At 39.4% G+C, this 19,577-nt stretch overlaps 1 protein-coding gene across 10 annotated transcripts in view; it reads right to left on the bottom strand.

The window, feature by feature from the left end:
* LOC109406423 (calcium-binding protein E63-1) overlaps window positions 1–19,577 on the bottom strand; it is a 389,205-nt gene that overhangs the window by 307,531 nt on the left and 62,097 nt on the right. For 3 of the 10 annotated variants that reach the window (XM_062853673.1, XM_062853672.1, XM_062853671.1), the window contains exon 4: window positions 1,548–19,577. This exon is cut by the window's right edge and continues 15,773 nt beyond it. The exons of 5 other annotated variants lie outside the window; for them this stretch is intronic. In XM_062853673.1, the coding sequence (XP_062709657.1) occupies window positions 14,893–16,032 (1,140 nt within the window). In that variant the 5' untranslated portion in view covers window positions 16,033–19,577 and the 3' untranslated portion in view covers window positions 1,548–14,892. 2 more of the 10 variants (XM_062853676.1, XM_062853677.1) reach the window with 2 other exon arrangements.

Raw genomic sequence — 19,577 nt, 5'->3', positions numbered from 1 at the left:
TGGCTTGGGCAGCGATCATACTCGCTTTCGAACTACACGTAATATGCGTCCTTGTCATCATCAGTGCTTCCGGAGTGTGGGCTGTGCACGTTTATTATGCTGAAGTAGAAGAATCGACCCTTTAATCCTCAACCTGCACATTCTTTCGTCGATCGGCCACCAATCGATCACGCGCCTCTGCATTTCGCCCATCACGATAAAAGCTGTTCCCAGCTCACTTGTGTTGCCGCAACTCTGGTAGATTGTATGATTACCTCTAAACGTTCGCACCGTGGATCCTGTCCAACACACCTTCTGCAGCGCTACGATGCCGAACCCGCGGTCCTTCAGTAGATCGGCGAGTATGCGGGAGCTCCCAATGAAGTTGAGAGATCGACAGTTCCACGCACCGAGTTTCCAATCGCAAGTCCTTTTTGTTTGCTGGGGTCGTTGCCGTTGGTCTTGGCTCGTGTTATTCTGTTGCTGATTTTTCGTTACAATGCTTTTTACTGCTGGCTCGTAGGGCCTGACACCAACCCCCTACTTTCCGGAGGACCATAGTGCACAGTTGAGCTTAGAGTCCTTCCCTGGCACTCGGACGCTAATCAGCCGCCCCTAACATGGGGATCAGACGCTGTTGAGAGTCAGTTTTCATTGCCAGAAATGAGCTCAATCTTTCTTCTAGAAGCTGAAAAGACCACCAGGGTTCCTGACTATCACTTCATGTCTTGACATTTGAAGCCAATGACGCTTTTGTTTGTGTGCCTGCTTGTTATGGACTGTGAATTGAGATAATAATATAAAAATATTTTTTTTTATTGATGATCCTCCTAAGCTAAAATAAAATCAAGCTAAAATCAAGTCAAATTCTCCAACCCTAAGAAACCGTAAATCGCTGTGTGCACATTAGTAGTAAAAGTGAGTGAATATCATCCACTGATAACCAAGTGGACCAAACCAAACAGAACAGAAACCAGCAAAACGAAAACAAAACCTGTTATCAGATCGCGTCACGTTGAGTCTTCTCTCACCAAATCGATGTCAGGAATTTCCTCCGACGTTTCTCCCTCTTCCTTCGATTGTTATAATGTTGGCTCGCGTGGTAATGCTATACTTTTGTAGCGAAATTGCTGCCACTTGATATCAGACTCACAGCGATAGAAAAATAAAATACTAAAACTATGCAATAACAGCACCAACGAGACCAACTGTGCAGAACGTCACATCAATGTAAACTTTGTTCATCTGATATCTTCCCACTACTCAGCCATCCGGAATGGAAATAAATAGAAAAACACACTACACTGTGCTCGGCTAATCGCTTCACTTTCCGAGCAAGAGCCCCGGAGGGAGTAGTTCAATTAAAATTCAATTCATCATTCCGACTTTCCCGGGGTATCAAATTTCACTGGTAGGAAAACGGAAAGGGGGGCGAATCGATTTCGCTACCCAATGGCAGTTCTATTATTTTCGATTGTTTGTGAACTGAACTTTTCGGATGAGGGTAGGGAGGTGATTGGCTTCTTCTAGGGTTGGAAGAACCTTAATGGCGAAAGGGGACCTGAAAGAATTGGAAACCGAGGAAAAAAATGAAGAACAAACAAGAAAATATACAGTCATTCATATAATTGAACGTACAACATTTTTTTCATGAAAAAGTTCCATCTTTTTCTATAGCTGTCAGGCTCTTTAGTTTATTTTGTGAAAATGGGAAGATAATACCTAAACAAAAACTTGTAAACAAAATAAAACTGCTGTACGTTTAACTCTGAAAGTAACTGTGTCGTTCAAAATGATAGAGCAACGTCGATGAAAGACAATCAGATAGCGAAGACACAAAAAATTAGGTCATCACAATAAACGCGAAGGAGGGCAGGAAACCGAATCGATTCAATGTCATCACATTTTATCACAAAACGAGACAGGTACCTATCTTCGACTGGCTACAAAGTACCACGAGGCACGTTCTTCTGTTAGTCAAAAGGGTGAGTGGGAGAGGATGCAATGTTATCACAACGACGACGTAGTGCAAGGACAAGGGCAGCCAGCTGACATGAAGATTCCAGTGCAACTTTCAATGAACTCGGGTGCCATGTGTGATTGTGACGAAATGAAGTACATTCTGTAGCTGCTGGTGTGCAGCACACGGAGAAGCCCTGGTTTGTAGATTCAATCTTAATAAGATCACGATTTTTTGCTTCAAAGAAGATGTTCTAGAATTTAGTTTTAGAACTGCTACGAATCTTTTCGAGTATTTTAGAACTACATAGGTACTTAGAAACGTTTGAAGAAAAGATATATTTTCAACCGTCTTTGCAGTAGTTGAGTTGAAATAAATGTTTAGAATTATTACAAAGTTTCTGTGATTTTCAAGGATCTTTTTGAACAGGAAAAAATATATTTCCAAAACAAATTCCAAGAAGAATTTAATTTGAGAGGTCCAAATGCAGATTTGAGGAGGCCAGATGGGTGTAGGTGACCATTTACCATTTACATCTTTTTCACCTAAGACACGCTTCGTAGCTACAAGCTTAAGACTACCTTTCGAAAAATACTCAAAAAATCCACCAAAATTTCCAAGAAGAAACAAGTGCTGTGGCGCACGTTTTATATGAAAAACTCTTATTAATCCACCTAGCGGTGATGGTGTCTTTCTCGTGCGCAATAACTCATTTCAGCAAAACTCAAGTGACATGTTTATAATTATTCGCACTTTCATACGTTAAACAAAATTCTATTGCATGGCACCAGAAATCATATTATTTATCTGCCCAGGTAACAATTTGATGCTGTACAAACGTTTCTTCAACTATTTTAAATCAGCCTTCATTTGAACAAAAGCTGAGCACAAGAGGTACAATCCTTTATTCAGCTCCTAAACATCTAATTTTGGTGATTTTATTCAACCTTTAGCTTATTTGAGGTTCATTGCAAGGCTGCTTTAGCGCTCAATATGCGCTTAATCAGTAATCAATTACATTTAATAATTGACTTGATGATTTTGTGGCTATATCGGTCTCTTTCTACTCATAAGTATAAGGGAGTAGAGATCAAAGTGGATAATGAAATGATAGATATGATAGAATTCGCTAGATAGCGAACAAGTGTGAAAATTTTATAGAAGGTGAAATTAGGCAAGTTGGCCATGTATTGAACGAATACATCGAATGCGTGAAACTTCTGCCGTGCGACCTGTGCTTTTAAACAGATCGGCTTGATTGGTAGTTCATACCACCTTACCAAGACTGGCAGATGAATCAGGCACCCGACTGCCTATGTATTGTTCTGTTTTCATCACAAATTCTATCGATCGGTAGCTTTTTCGGAATTCGCACTCCGTTCATAGGAGTATGCCTATATCGCGGCGTGTTCTTCCTATTAGCTTTTTCGATCTTATTGGATAGAACACGCATTCGATGTATTCGTTCAATACATGGCCTACTTGCCTAATTTCACCTTCTATAAAATTTTCACAGTTGTTCGCTACCTAGCGAATTCTATCATATCTATCATTTCATTATCCACTTTGATCTCTACTCCCTTATACTTATGAGTAGAAAGAGACCGATATAGCCACAAAATCATCAAGTTAATTATAGAATACGGTCGATAAATCAGTACATGATTTAATAATTGAGTAAAAATAAAATTAAATTACTTTCCTGAGCCTATTTTTATCATTAGCTGCGTCTATGTCTAGAAGAGATGTTAAGGAATGAATAAATTGATCTGAGGGAAAACTGGGAAGTCTGTATTGAGGCTGAAGAAGCGATGCGGACTTCACTAAAATCATGCTTTGGTCAGCTGTCAAAAAATATTTGATTAAAGGCCGAACAACAGATGATTAATTCTGCATGTTGGTGTATGTTTTAAAGCTGATTACCCAGATGTATAATATTCTATTCAACTTGATATTCAGCCGTCTAAATATTGCTGATTAAAGAGGTTGAACAAGCCATGCTTCAGACTAATATTCAGCAGTCGTTGTGTTCAGCCTTTGACACCATTAACCAGCTATTGTTCAGCCAATACTCTCACTGTTCAGCATTCATTGTTACTTGGGCTGGCTTTTGATGTTTAATCTTGAATTTTGAGCCGTTGGACTCTATGACATTTCCCCGAATTCCGTTACCCCGAATGACATTACCCCGAATTCCATTACCCCGAATGACCAATTTCCCCGAATTCCATTTCCCCGATTGACCCATTACCCCGAATATTGTTTTGTCTATAATGAATTGTCTATTTGCTTAAATGACGGAAAGGCATGCCGTTAGTCCCGGAATGAACTAGCTTGGTTGATAAAATTATATTGTGCCTCTTAGAGAACCGAAACACTTAGAAGAAAATATATTTAAATCCTCGAACGCTTTGTAAAAATGTTCGACCAATATGATTAAAAGAACAGCCGAAAGGAAAATATCATAAATGAACTATTGGTTTTAGATCATATGAAGGAAGAATAATAATGAATAATAAGAATAATGAACTAGTGGTCATGTCACTATTCTATATGACAGTACATCTTGAAAAAATAGCCTATGATTAAAAAAAGGAAAAATCTCTGATAAATGTATTACCAGTTGAAACGCTAACAAATTCCTTGAAATAATAACTAAAAAAAATAGCTTATGTTTGAAAGAAGGATGCACATGTGATGATCATATTAGCAATTGGTATTCCAAAAAGTTCCTCAGTAGTATGGCTAGAAAAAACAACATATGCGCAAAGATGGAAAATCTTTGTTGAAAATATGGTCAACCACTTCGAGCATCGTTAGTTACCCAGAGCGGGTCTCCAGAAAGGCTTGCTGATAAATTATTCGGGGTAATGGAATTCGCGGAAATGTCCTAAAGCCCCATATATAACCATATTGAATGATTTTAGAGCCTTAAACACAATTAAACAGCCAAACATGTTCAATTTAGTGTCGCCATCTTGGATTTTAGATTGCCATATTGGATATTCTGGTCGTCATTTTTCTACTCCGGAGTCCGGACATCTTTCCTATACCAAATATACTCTTTATTAAAAAGACGCCATCTTGAATTTGAAGCAGCTGTCACGGATTATATACCGCCATTTTTAGACACCAGACATCTTCCTAATAGCAAATACACTAAAACCTCTTTTTATGCATGTTATTTTTATGCAGTTTTAATTTATGCACCTTCTTTTATGCCCTGCATAAAAAGAGGGAAAGCTACTCAGAACCAATATTGTTCATAAGAATATTAAATAATGACGCGAACTATTGCAACGGCGGCCAAGAGGTGTTTACAGAGGAGAGCAAAGGAAGGTTACAGGTTCATTTTTGGGTGTTTCCGAAGGTCTCATGTGCGTTACATGGGGTCCGAGTGGGTCTAAAGGGGGTTTCGGAGTCATTTCAGGAAGTCTCAGAGCATTTTAGGCTGGTTTCAGAGGCGTTACGGAGGCGTTTTTAGGGGTTTTGGTTTAGGAGGATTTTTTGAGGCATTTCAGGATGTTTCAGACCATTTTCGGCGTGATTCAGAGGCGTTACGGAAGCGTTACGGAGGAGTTTTCGGAGTGTTCGAAGCTTCTCAAGTGCGTTATATGGGGTCCGAGGGGTTTTAAGGGGGATTTTGGAGGCAATTCAAAACGTGTCAGAGCATTTTCGGCGGGATGCAGAGGCGTTACTTAAGCGTTACGAGAAGTTTTCGTGGGATTCGGAGCCTCTCAGGTGCGTTACATGGGGTCCGAGGGGGCTTAAGGGGGATTTTGAAGGCATTTCAGGACGTCTAAGAGCATTTTCTGCGGAATTAAGAGGCGTTACGGAGGAGTTTTCGGGGGTTTGGAGCCTCTCAGGTGCGTTACATAGGGTCCGTGGGGGTTTGAGGGGGATTTTGGAGGCTTTTCAGGTCTTTTCAAAGCCTCTTTGGTGGGATTCAGAGGTGTTACGGAAGCGTTACGGAGGAGTTTTCAAGGGGTTCGGAGCTTCTCAGGTGCGTTACATGGAATCCGAGGGGGTTCACGGGGATTTTGGAGGTATTTCAAGACGTTTCAGAGCATTTTCGGGGGATTCAGAGGCGTTACGGAAGCGTTATGGAGGAGTTCTCTGGGGTTTAGAAGACTCTCAGGTGCGTTACATGGGGTCCTCGGGGGGTTAAGGGGGATTTTTGAGGCATTTCAGGAAGTTTTAGAGCAGACTCTGGAATACCTTAAAACGCCCCTCAAACCTTTTGCAACGCCCTCTAAAGGCTCCTGAGATCCCTTGAATTGCCCCTAAAGCCCCTTGAAACGCCCCTGAAACCCACTTAATACTATTGAGATACCCGCGAATTCCCCATAATCCCATGAAAACACCGAAAAATCTTGACAGAACACCCTTAAAAGGCTCCTCAAGTCCCCAAAAACAACCCCTTAAAACGTCCCTGAAGCTCCTTGGAACCCCCTTTTTGGACTCTCTGGGAACTTTCTGGAAACCCCCATAGCCCCACCTCAACTTCCCAGGGGCAAGACCTGTTCTCGCGAACTAGATTCTCTAATTAAAGCCCAAACTTAATTTATGCATAAATTTCCCTCTTTTTATGCCTTTTTTTAATTTATGCACATTTTTAATTTATGCAGTCCCAGAGTATTGTGTTGTTCTTTGCTGTGCATGCATCGCTCCTGTAAGGGGTGAGTATGGCAGCATAATCGATCGCGTTCGCTATTGTCTCGAGTGAACATCAAAACAATAGATGCGCGGGTGTTAAGTGTTTAGTATTGTGTTGTTCTTGGTTGTGCATGCATCACTCATTGTGTTGTTCTTTGCTGAGTATTGTGTTGTTCTTTACAGAGAAGAACATTAATCAAGACAATTAGATGATTGGCAATGAACCACAAAAACCCCACAACAATTGGTGAGATCTTTCCAATATTATTTATTTATAAATACTTCTATTTCAGTATATTTACTTTATAACTGCATATAAGTTGAAAATTCGCTATTTTCAACATCCTTTCATCTATTGGAAGACGCTTCAGTTCTGGGCTCTTTCTAAGTTGATGAAGGGATTTATAAATGCTTGCAAGGACTTGGCCAGGTGTGTGGAGCTGAGTGAATCTATGACATTGTAGATAATAGCGACATCAGCAATGTCAATGGAAATATTCAACTTTGCAACTCCATCCAAGATTTGTGCAAGTATTCATGCTATGCTATGCTATGCTATGCTTTTTTTAATTTATGCAGTCCCACCCATGTGCATAAAAAGAGGTTCCAGATTTCATGATTTTAGGGACTAAAACTCCATTGAACATCTAGGATTTTGGACTGCCATCTTGGATTTTTGGTCGTCATTTTTCCAGACTTCTTCCCCATACTAAATAATACTCATATAACATGGTTTAGAGTATCCCAAGTAACACACTTGTCACAGAAGAGTCACGGCAGCGTAGGATTTTATTGCGCAGAAGTCACTGAGACTTAGTTCTAATAAATAATTACTCACTTGCTAGAAGTGGTGTCCGGCCATTTGGCCGAATGCCGTTTGGCCGAATGCCGTTTGGCCGAACGCCATTTGGCCGAATGCCATCTGGCCGAATGGGTCGTTTGGCCGAAAGCCGTTTGGCCGAATTATAACCAAACGAATTTAGAAAAAGTTCTTGACATGCTAACTGCCAATATATTGATCATAAGTATTTCCTTCTTTTAATCATAGGCTATTCTTTCTAGTTTTGACATTCAGAGATTAGTTTGCACTTGAGCTGCCAATATTTTATCTAAGATTTTTCCTTCTTTGAATCATAGGCTTTTCTTTCTAGTTATATTGATGCGGGAAACAGTGACATGGTCACTTCAGTTCATCATTTATTTTTCGGCCAAACGGCATTCGGCCAAATGGCGTTCGGCCAAATGACCCGGAACCGCTAGAAGTAAGTCACAGTGCCTCCTGGTCAACAAAAACTTGCGCTGCCGTGACTCTTCTGCAGGGAAGCCAGATGATTTTTTGAGAAATCTGTATCACTCTTTTCAACAATCTGTATCCTATACAAAATTTTGGCGAAAAATCTGTATCCCATACAGAAATAAATTAGCTCCTCCCGCCCAAAAATCTGTATTTCATTTCAAATGAAATCTGTATGTACGGGAGCTAAAAAACAATAAATCTGTATATATGGTATCCCTGCTCTTCAGTGACAAATATGTTACTTGGGCTAAAACTCCATTAGCAATCGCCCTACTGAATTTGGAGTCGTCATCTTGCATTTTAGACTGCCATCTTGGATATTTTGGTCGTCGTTTATAGGCTCCAGACATCTTCCCCATACCAAATAAACCCATATTGCATGGTTTTAGGACCAAAAATTCCATTAAACAGACGCCATATTAAATTTGGAGTCACCATCTTGGATTTTGGACCGCCATCTTGGATATTTTGGTCGCCATTTTTGAACTCCCGGAATATTCACTATGCCAAATATAGCCATATTGCATGGTTCAAGAGCCTAAAACTAAATAGCCGCCATCTTGAATATTAGGCCGCCATCTTGAATTTTGGGTCAAAATCGTGGAATTTCTAGTCTCAAGCTTTGATTTCCACACAAAATTCTTCAACCATGCTAAAGGTTACAAAAATCGCCGCAGTTTGATGTGTCGCATGATGGGGCTTGGTTCAGTTTTATATACGGGCAGTTCGGAACGCCTCGACCATTTTCAATAGGAAACAATTCCGGTTTGATTCGAGCTGTAATCCGAAAAATCGGCCAATGGGAAGTGACTTAAAAGTGAGTGTACTTATTTTGTGCACAGACATACATACATACACACATACATACATACACACATACAGACATCATCTCAATTCGTCGACCTGAGTTGATTGATATATGCGACTTGATCTTCCGAAGCCTTTTGGCGAAAAATCGTTGATAATGATTTTTGAAAAATCGTTTCTTGAGTGAACATATTGGGTTTCTCGTTAATTTTTAGACTACTGTGATAATTTGAAAACCCACTTTATTTTTATTTCCAAGCGATATTTCGCACCATTCAAACTTAATTTGTTTACCGGTTGTGCAGCCGATGACCCTCTCACGAACTCGAGCAAAGTTGTGAACGTGAGCCGCTGCGAAGTCGTGTGCGAAATTCAACTGTGATAATAATGAATTCGGGCCGAGTCTAAATGGGTGCAAATGTCGCAATACATAGTACACTTAGTGTACGAGGAAGGCAAAAAGAAGAATTCAATAAAAGTTTGGTTCTACAATGTAAAAACACATTAATGGGTAAATGAAATTTCGGAAATTACAATCAGTGTAGCCATTATAAAATTTCCACCGTGCCGGATACGAAGGAAAGAAGCTCAATCTAATCGCATTAGATGACGAAACAGTATTGCACCATCCCGAGCGTTTTGTTTGCGATGGCATCCGATGTTGATTGCTAATAGGATTTACGCTTTAATTGCATCTGCTGCACTGCATTTGTTTGCATACTATCACATTCTATGTATCCTTTTGGGTCATCGATGAATTCCGACAAATGCCGACATTGGACGAAAGCGTGATCCGATTGTACTATGCTCTTTAAATCCACTTCCAAAGCAATTTATGTCTGTCTGTGCTTTCAGCCAACCATTTGCCAAGTGAAGGGAACGAATGGCTCACTCTCCGAAGGGAATCAAAGTTAAGGTCAAGTACTACTGACTGCATTCTGAATGCACCCCTAGCGGAAGGTTAACTGGCTGGGGTATAGCGTGCACGGACTGATGCAGCTCTACCGACATCACCAATGCAATGGCAATTTACACGAACTTGCACAATTGCAGCACGTACCTATCCTCCTTGCACTGCACTGTCTTCGGCTTCGTGGGGATGATCGATTTCAAACGGAGACGTAGCTAGGGTTGATTAAGCTTTGGAGAGATTAGTTACAATCCTAAGATTTTCGCTTCAAATTGACTTTGGTTTGTCTTCGGATAGGCTTTGCGTTGGTTTTAAAATGGTTCTAATTGGGTTTGGATTGGCTGTGGACTAGTTTTTGGTTGGCTTCGTATTAGCATTTAATTGTTTTTTGAGTTGACCAGAGTCAAAGTACATTTTTGAAAGCTTGAAACTGGCTTTGGATTCGCTTTGAATTGGTTATGGATTGGCTTTTGAGTAGTTTTGTTATAGTTTTAGATTGACTTTGGACTGATTGAGGTTTAGATTTGATTAGCATATGATGATCTTTGGATTTGCACTTGTTTGACTTTAAATGGAATTGACTTTCAATTAGATATGGATTTAGATTGGCTAGTTGACAATGGATTAGCCTTAGCTTAGCTTTGAATTGACTTTGGATTGGTTTTGAATTGGTATTTGATTAGTTTTAAGTTGGATTTGCCATGAATTTTGATTGATTTGAAATTAGCTTTGAATTAGCTCAGTGATAATAAGGCTTTGTGTTGGCTTTGAATTGGCATTGGATTGGCTTGAAGAAGGTTTAGGGTCGACTTGAGTTTTTATTGGTTTGGAATTGGCTTTGGATTTGCTTTTAACTGGCTTTTGATTGGCCTTAGATTTTCTTTGGAATGGTTTTTAAGTGAATTTGTAACCCAAGTAACAATGTTTAGTCAAATAGACTAGCAGACGTTATTAAGTCCACACTAAAGCCAAAATTATGTTTATTGACGGTTTTCAAAACCTCTACCAGACTAATTGGTATTCAAAATGTTGCTTGGTATAAGCAAAGAATTGGTACTTGACTTAAATTTTGATTGGTTTGAAATTGACTTTGAATTGGTTTTAAACAGGTTTTGAGTTGGCTTTCGCTCGGTTTTAATTTGTTTTGGATTGGCTCTGGTTTTGGTTTGGCATTGAATTGGCATTAGAATAACTATCAACTGGCTTTGGATTTGACTTAGCTTTGAATTGGCTTTGAATTAGCTTTAAATTGGCTATGATTTTCTTCGTGTGTGGCTTTAATTGCTTTGTTTGGCTTCAAATTATAAATGGCTTTGTAATTGTATTGAATTGCCTTGAGTTGGATTTTAATTTCAATTTTGAGAGACTTTGATTTGGGTTAGACTAAATTTTTCTTCAGTATGAAATTGACTTTGGACTGGATTAGATTAGGATTTACTTTGAATTGGATTTGGATTAGCTTTATATTGGTTTTGGACTGGTTTCAAACTAGCATTGGATTTGTAACTTGACTTAGAACAGGCTTTAGTTATAAATGTTATAAATTAATTTAGATTAGTACTAGTTTAGGCTGGCTCATTTGTGTTTCATTAGCTCTGAATCAGCTTGTGATTGGTTTTGGAGTGGCTTTAATTTGGCTTTGTATTAAGCTTGGATTGTCTTAGTTTGGGATTGGCTATGGATTGGTTTTGAATTGACCTGCGATTGAATTTGGTTTCATTTTTTCATCGAATTTGTACTATTGATATGGATCAGTTTTGAAATGGCATTGGATAAAGCTGCCCTTTTCTGGTTACATAACTGAACATATGTCAATCCCCAGTAAACTTCCGAGACAAACCAACTCATGCTGGATATACTTGGATCAATTCCGCTGCAGTGAATCGATGCTTTCAGTTATATGTAACATGTATCACCATCTCAGCAGAATGTAACTTTCAATCTGAAAGCAATTTTCACTTGAAATCCTTTTCACTTCACCATAAGTAATATCCATGCATTGTCTGATCATATCGAACCAACCTACACCGACATCCGTCCGGTTACACCTTGCCAAGAACCAACCGGATGTCAAGGATATGAAACAGCTACGCTGGCTGCTACCACGACGTCTACTAGCATATTGTAAAAGCCATTTTAGAGTGCACCATTCATGCTAAATCAGCCATCAAGCTAATAAATATATCTTTTCCACTATCGAGCGGGAAAATCCGCCGGCTCTATCGAATCTGGTTAGCTTGCGAGTCATGCTCCACTCCTTACGGTTGATTGGTTGGTTAGGTTGTTCGTCGGTGCTCTATCAAATGCCGATCAGCACAGAAGGATTTCAAGGACACGACTTTGCATCGTCTGTGTACCTTACCCCGGTGCCTCACTAGGGGTAGGGGAGTGTGGAATAAAATAATTCCCAGGCCCCGCCTGGACGTTGAAGACACGAATAACTGAACGAGTTACCTTCAAACTATGAAAAACATCAAATCCCTTAAGTTCAGAGAATTCTTTAATAAAACTCAACCAACAATATGCAGCCCTATCATGACAAGAAAGATTGTAATAGCCACCATAAAACTAGTTTTGGTTTGAGGGAGGTCTTAAGAACCTCCTCAAATCATTGAGGGATAAATCCTTTATAAATGTCAACAAAATAGGATTTTGACGGGTTTCAGAACCCCTCCTAAATCATTTGAACTTCATCATCATTGTTAAAAATATTTATTTGTAGATTTTTTATTGTTTGAATCAGTATCAATCAAAAATATTTTTCAACAAAACAATGTTTGTCAGGTAATTGTAGTAAATAAGCTACTCCCCCCTATCTCACTATCTAAACTTTTTATCGGCATGGTGAAATCATGATTCCCGGCTTCATACCCCATGTCCCCATATGCCCGTTCGTCCATCTGTTGATGGTAGTCAGTCAGTCAATGGTGGTGGGAGTGATGAATGACGAAGGCTGATTGCAGCCTTATTTTTCTAGCCGGACCCACCATACTTCTAATGGAGTTGGCAAATTGCGTTACGTTTGAACGGCGAAAACACTCAACATCATCCCTGTGGCCTCTGCCTACCTATCGACGACCAAAGGAGGAGGAAACTACATATTCTCATCCGATGGTAGTTGATGGTATGGTTTTGTATGGTTTGAAAGGAATCAACCAACACAGTAAGTTGCTGTTTCTCTGTGGAAACATCTGGATAGTGTCTGTGACTATGACTATCGTCGTTCGCAGCTTAATAGTAGATAGGTGATGGGGTTACTGACGGTGGTAATCACATTTTATAGCTCAGGGTGCGCCGACAGGAAACGTTCGATAAAAACTAACTATTGTTTTGAAACATAATAGCCTTCGTATCGAGGATTTATTGATAAAAGTGAAAGGATACAATATAAAGCTGCTTTGTGGAAACATTACGTTGGACTTGAGTGACATCGAAGTATCAGCCGATTTTCATCGCTAAACGATTCGATTGAAATTAATCCTCCGGAAAGTAGGGGGTTGGTGATCGGCCTTACGAGCCAGCCGTAAAAACATTGTAACGGAAAATCAGCAACAGAATAATACGAACCGAGACCAACGGCAACGATCCCAGCGGAAAAAATGGACTTGCGATTGGAAACTCGGTACCGTAAACCGGGGTCAAATTGATCAGCGGGGTGAAATTGATCATTCGGGTACTAGATTGTAATTCCATACTAGGAACCCTTAAGCGTCTTTATGATCTTAAACTTTTTACGTTATCTGGTTCGTAGCTGTCTAGAGATGAGTGTAGACTTTTAAATTTTTAGTAGAAAGTTAGTTTTGCCTTATTTTTTCGAGGAATTTGCTATGTGTTTCACATTTAGTTGAAATCATCGCTACTAAACAATCGATTAATAATAGGACTTCCCGTAAATTCTGTGTTTTAAAATTTTTGTGGAACCTTGGTTGGGAAGTTATGTAGCTAATTAGAACATGAAATAGTTATGAAAAAGTTCATTTTATAATAAAATAGTCATTTAGTGTAAAGAAATCACTTATTTCAAATGAAATTGCCTACCTTTAGGCGTTTAAGGGGGAATTTTAAAATTTAATTTGGCATTTTAAGTATTAAATTCACTAGTTTAAAGATTTTGAACGCTTTATTCTGGTTTAGGAGAGCAAAATTAAGCGGAGAAGAAAATTTTCCTTTCCGACCGATGCTTAATTGTGTACTGATCAATTTCGCCCCATTATTACATTTCCAATTTTTTGATATTTGGAGTTATTTAACTTAAAGTTCAAATTTGTTGAACAAAATTCTGTCACATGGTTCCATGGAGATTCACAGCGTACTGGTTTTACAGAAATTCTTTTAGCAATATTTGAATTGGCACTGATGTTATCCGCAAAAGTTGTTTTAAAGTGATCAATTTGACCCCGGATTACGGTACGTGGAACTGCCGATCTCTCAGCTTCATTGGGAGCACCCGCATTTTTGCCGGTCTACTGAAGGATCGCGGGCTTGGCATCGTCGCGCTGCAGAAGACGTGTGCGAACGCTTAATGGTAATATACCATCTGCTAGGGGGCAACAGGGAGTACACCCAAGAACACACTTGTCACAGAAGAGTCACGGCGGCGCAGGGTTTTTTGTGCTGACTTACTTCTAGCAAATACACACTTACTTGCTGAAAGCAAATCACAGTGACTTCTGCGCAGCAAAAACCTGCACCGCCGTGACTTTTCTGTGACAAGTGTGGTACTTGGGCAGTCCTGGAGCCTGTCGACCCAACCTCTCTTCCCCGCGCTTGTGAGTCAGCCACCTCAACCACGTAGTTGCTGACTAAGAAGAAGACAACTAACCCCAAACACGAAGCCTGAGATTAGTTAACTTTTCTGCTGCCAGGGAGATGGCCATTAGTAGCACCTACTTTACGCAACGTTGTGAGTTTCTATCGAGAAGAATCCTTTATTAAGTTTCTGGTAGACGTGCTCAAGGATTCTCTTTAAAATTCATAGCATAATTCTTGCAAGGATAGTCTATATTGAAACCCTGAAATTTTTTTGACGAGATCCCGAGAGGAATTTCTGGATTAATCCGTGGAAGAGTTCCCGGAGAAATCCTTGAGAATATTCTTGGAGAAATCTCAAGAGATATTCTCGGATGAAACCAAGGAGAAATTTCTGGATAAATCACTGAAGGGACTCTTGAAGGAATTACTGGAGGAATTCCCGCAGGAATGCCTGGAGGAACTTAAGGAGGAAACCGTGGAGAAATCCATATAGGAATTCTTGGAGGAATCCCTGGAAGAATTTTGGAAGGACTACCTGTGGGATTTCCTGGAGGAATCCCTGGAGAAAATCCTGGATGAATTCTTGGAGGAATCTCTTAAGGAAATCTGGGAAGAATCCCTAGAGAAATTTCTGAAGGAATTCCTAGAGGACTTTCTGGATGAATTCCTGGAGAAATCCTTAGAGGCAAATGGAGCAATCTCTGAAAGAATCCTTGGAGGGATCCGAGGAAGAATTCGCGGGCGAATTTCTGGAGGAATCCCTGAGAACTTTATGAAAGTATACCTGGAGGATTTTTTGGAAATTACTAAAGAAATTCCTGGAAGAATTCCCGAAGGAATCCCTGGATGAATTCTTGGAGAAGTTCCAGGAAGATTCCCTTGATAATTTCCGGGAGGAATCCCTGGAGAAATTTCTGAATTAATCTTTCGTTGAGTTTCTGGAGTAAATTTCTGGAGGAATCCTTTGAGATATTTCTGGAGAGATTTCTGAACGATATCCTGGAGGAACTTCAGGACAAATTCCTGGCGGAATCCCTTGAGAAATTTGAATGAAGACCCTGGGTGAATTCCAGAATAAATCATTAGAGGTAATATTAGAAAACTTCTGTAGGAATTGCTGGAGAAATTCCTGGAGGAATTTTGGGAGCTATCCTGGAAGAAACTCCTAGAGGAATCCCTTAAACAATTCCTGTAGACATCCCTCGAGAAATTCCTGAAGAAATTCCTGGGGTAATTCCTGGAGAAATTCCAGGATGAAATCCTGGAGAAATGCCTAGAGAAATCCCTTGTGGAATTCCTGGGGGGACCCCTAGAGGAACTCTTTGAGAAACTTCTCGAGGCATGCCGGTAGCAATATCTAGAGGAATATTTGGATGAAATTCCGAAGGAATTCCTGATGGAATTCCTGGAAGAATCTCTGGAGGAGATCTTGGAAATCCAGTTCCCTGGAGGAATTCTTGGGTTGGTTTCTGGATAAATTCCGGGACGAATGCCTGGGGAAATTTCTGAAGGAATCCCTGGAGAAATTCCTGGAGAAATTGTTGTGGAAATTTCTGGAGGAATTCCTGGAAGAATTCCTTGATCAATTCCTGGAGGGATTTCTGGGGTAATTCCTCGATGATACCTCGGAGATATTTTTGGGGGAATCACCACATTCCTTATGGAATGCATTAAAACAAGCCTAGAGAAATCCCTAGATAGGAATCCATATAGAAATCCCAATAGAAATCTCTGAAGAAATTCTTGGAGGAACTTCTGGAGGCATACCAGGAAGTATTCCTGGAGGAATCTTCTGCGCAATGTCTGAAGGATTTCCTGGAGAATCCCTCAAAGATTTGACTGGGGCAATTCGTGGAGGAATTTGTAGAGAAATCCCTGGAGGAAATTCTTGAAGATTCACTAGAGCAATTTCAAGTGGAATCCCTGGAGAAATTATTTAAGGCACCCTTGAAGATATTTTTTGGAGAAATGCCTGTAGGAATTCTTGAAGGAATTTCTATAAGAAGTTCTGGAGGAATCTCTTTTGGAATTCCTGGAGAAATTTTTCGAAGAATCCCTGTAAGAATTCACATAAGAGTTCCTGGAAGAATTCTCAAATTTGCGCAGGAATTCCTAGAATTCTTGGAGGAATCTCTGGAGGAATTTCTGGAGGAATCTCACGAAAAATTAATGAGGGAATCACAAGAGAAATTTCTGAAGAATTCCCAGGAGGACGAACTGAAGAAATCACAGAAGGAATTCTTGGAGAAATCCTGAAGGAATCCTGAGAAGAGTTTGTGACGGAGCTACTGTAGGCATCCCTATAGCAGTTCGTTATGGAATCTCTGGAGGAATTCCTGAAGAAACCCCAGGAGGTATCCCGAAAGCAATCCCAAGAGGAATTCCTAATCAAATGCCGAAACAGTTCCTGAAGGAAATCCTGGATAAATTCCTGATAGAGTTTTTGAAATAATTCCAGGAGGAATTCCTGAAGACATTCTAAGAAGAGTTCGAGGAGAATACTTGTATGATTTTTGAAAATAATACCTGAAGTTGCTCCTGAAAAAGATAAAGAAGGAATACTCTGTGTAGGAATTCGTGATTGAATCATTAAAGGAAGCTTTAAGAATATTTCTGGAGGAATTCATCGATGCATCCTTGCAGAATTCCGGAAGCATTTCTTGGAACATGCCCTGAAACAATCACTATCGGCATTCCGCAAGACGGAGATGGAAGAATTCACTAAGAAGAAATTCTTGGAGTAGTTTCTGAATAAATATCTGGAGGAATTTGTAAAGGTGTCCCTGGAGGAATGCATAAAAAAGTCCCAGTTTTTTTTTGCTCTTAACATGATGTTTAAATGTATTTAACCTTCCGTAACTCGCGCGGTCGACTACCTGCGTCAGCACCACACTAATGCTGAGTACAAAAAGCGAGATTTTTTCAACGTGTTGTACAAAATACAACAGCGCGATCGCTCGAGGGTTAATAAAAGTGAACATTAGCGAATGTCTTTTTACTACACTACAGCATATGGTTCCGGAAATCGAGGTCAAATTGATGTCCAGGTCTAAATTAATCAGACATCGATCTGTTAGAAAAAGCACACTTTCCTTTTCCACATAGATTCCTATCTTGCAATGTACTGTTAGAATCAGATAGGGGGATTAGGGGCATAATGGACACACAGCTTTAACTTGTTACAGCTTTAACTTGTTTCCTACGCCTTTCAATCATTTACAGCAGGTAGAATGTCTTTATTGTGAAGAAATAATGAATTGTAAACCGTGTGTTTTTCAGGGCTGGCAGGGGTGAAATGGACACGCATCGGGGTATAATGGACACCCCTGCATATGTTATGCTAATTCTTTGGTTACATCGACCAGTTAAGTAATTTAGGCTAAAATAATCGGATTGATTTTTTCCAAACTCTCTAAAACGCCTAACAGTATGCAATGCGCGTACATCCATTCGTAATTGCCAGTGTTCATTTCGCCCCGAATCGACTACAACAATAAAATTGCTATTTTAAGTAAATTATGATCAAAAATAAAATACTTTATCCATTGCTAAATTTTCGTATACATGTAGATAAGGTAACAATTCATTTGTTTTTATGGTGGACACAATCCAACACTCGTAATACCTTATTTGATGCTGCTTCTAAATTATAAGAATTTCACCATATGAAAAACATATTTCAATTTCAATGATATTTTGGTTATTTTGGAGCAATATAAATGGTACTTTTGAAAAATAGAACCATGACTTGTTCCTTTACACTTATGCATTAAAAGTTTTACATAAAAGTCAATGGTTTCGGAAATAGCAGGGGTGTCCATTTCGCCCCGGGTGTCCATTATGCCCCTAATCCCCCTACTAAACGATATTTGCAAGAAAACTAATTGAAGTAAGCTTTTTCTAATACCCAGAGATCTATTTTACCCCGAATTACGGTTCTAGAAAGTCCTTCTCTTTCTCTATCTGAGTGCCGGCGTATCCGGAAAATAGGCATGTTGTTTTTGTAGAAAAAGAATCACAAAATTTAGCCATTCAACCAAGCTTGTTTATTTACTGTATAAAATTGTATGATAAGATTAAAGTGGACTCTTGGAGATATAGGTACTTGGCGAAATTTCTTGCGGTTTTTGTGGAAACCAAGTTTGATAATTGTCGCTAAAATCCACATCCAATTTTCGAATGGTTTAATTAATTGGATTTTTTTTAATGAAAAGACACCGGGCAAAGGTTTTTGATGAATTTTCTCTAAGAGTTAAGTCTGTTTGTCTGTTTGTCAAGCGTAGGGTAAGAAATCAAACTTTGAACTAGTCAAATTGTAATCTTAATTTGAACCATTATGAAATTCATTAAAACGACGTACTTTTTAGGCAAATATTGTCCCGAAAAAGATGTTAAACAGCTTTCCTGATAACATGGACTTTAAAAGCATTGAAAAAAGCGTTTTTGTCATGGAAAACAGGCAATTGAAAAATCACTGTGATTTCACCCATTTCCCCCCAGAGAAAGCACATTTTCGGTGCACTCGTACAGCTCATGCATGCATTGTATCACACGCAATATGTAAACACGTCAAATGAAAGGTTATTTATCGTAGACTCGACCAAGCGAATAATATTCCGCATTATTCGTCATAAAATTATCAAATTTAATTAATTCTTACTTGGAGAATGTTATCTTAAGTTGAACCATTTGTAATCTAAATTTGAACTAGTGAACGGGGGTGAGCTTCCAGTGTTGGCCAGCAGACTGCGCTAGTGGTTCTTTTGTTTACTTTTGGGGGATGAAAAATGCCAAATTTAGTTTCCAAGTTCCTGATGAATTTAGAACATTCTTAGTTGAAATTCCACTGCCCAATGAAAAATAGTTGTGGGAATTAGCAAATCCATGTGTTTTTCTGTTGTTCAGCACGAAATTGGCTGTTGAGGGAGATGCTCGAGCTGCTGCCGCGAGTAGTTCAAATTAAGATTAAAATTGGTTCAAATTATGATTAAAATCATTGTTGACGAATAATCGAATTGTTCAATGAAATTCGGTGCAAATACAAACTTTTTACCACTTAACAGAAAGCTTATACCCGTGGCTTTCATGTACATAAGATTTTGCCGCAGTAAATTATTTCCATGTGGGAGAAAAAATCACTCAAAATTTGCGTTACTTCGGTAAGCCGCAATTTGGTTCAAATTTTGATTACCTACCCTATGCATGGTCTGGTCAGG

This window comes from Aedes albopictus, chromosome 2, assembly GCF_035046485.1.
Source record: "Aedes albopictus strain Foshan chromosome 2, AalbF5, whole genome shotgun sequence".
In the NCBI taxonomy this organism is placed as follows: Eukaryota; Metazoa; Arthropoda; class Insecta; order Diptera; family Culicidae; genus Aedes; species Aedes albopictus.
This window is presented reverse-complemented; position numbering and strand designations above follow the sequence as displayed.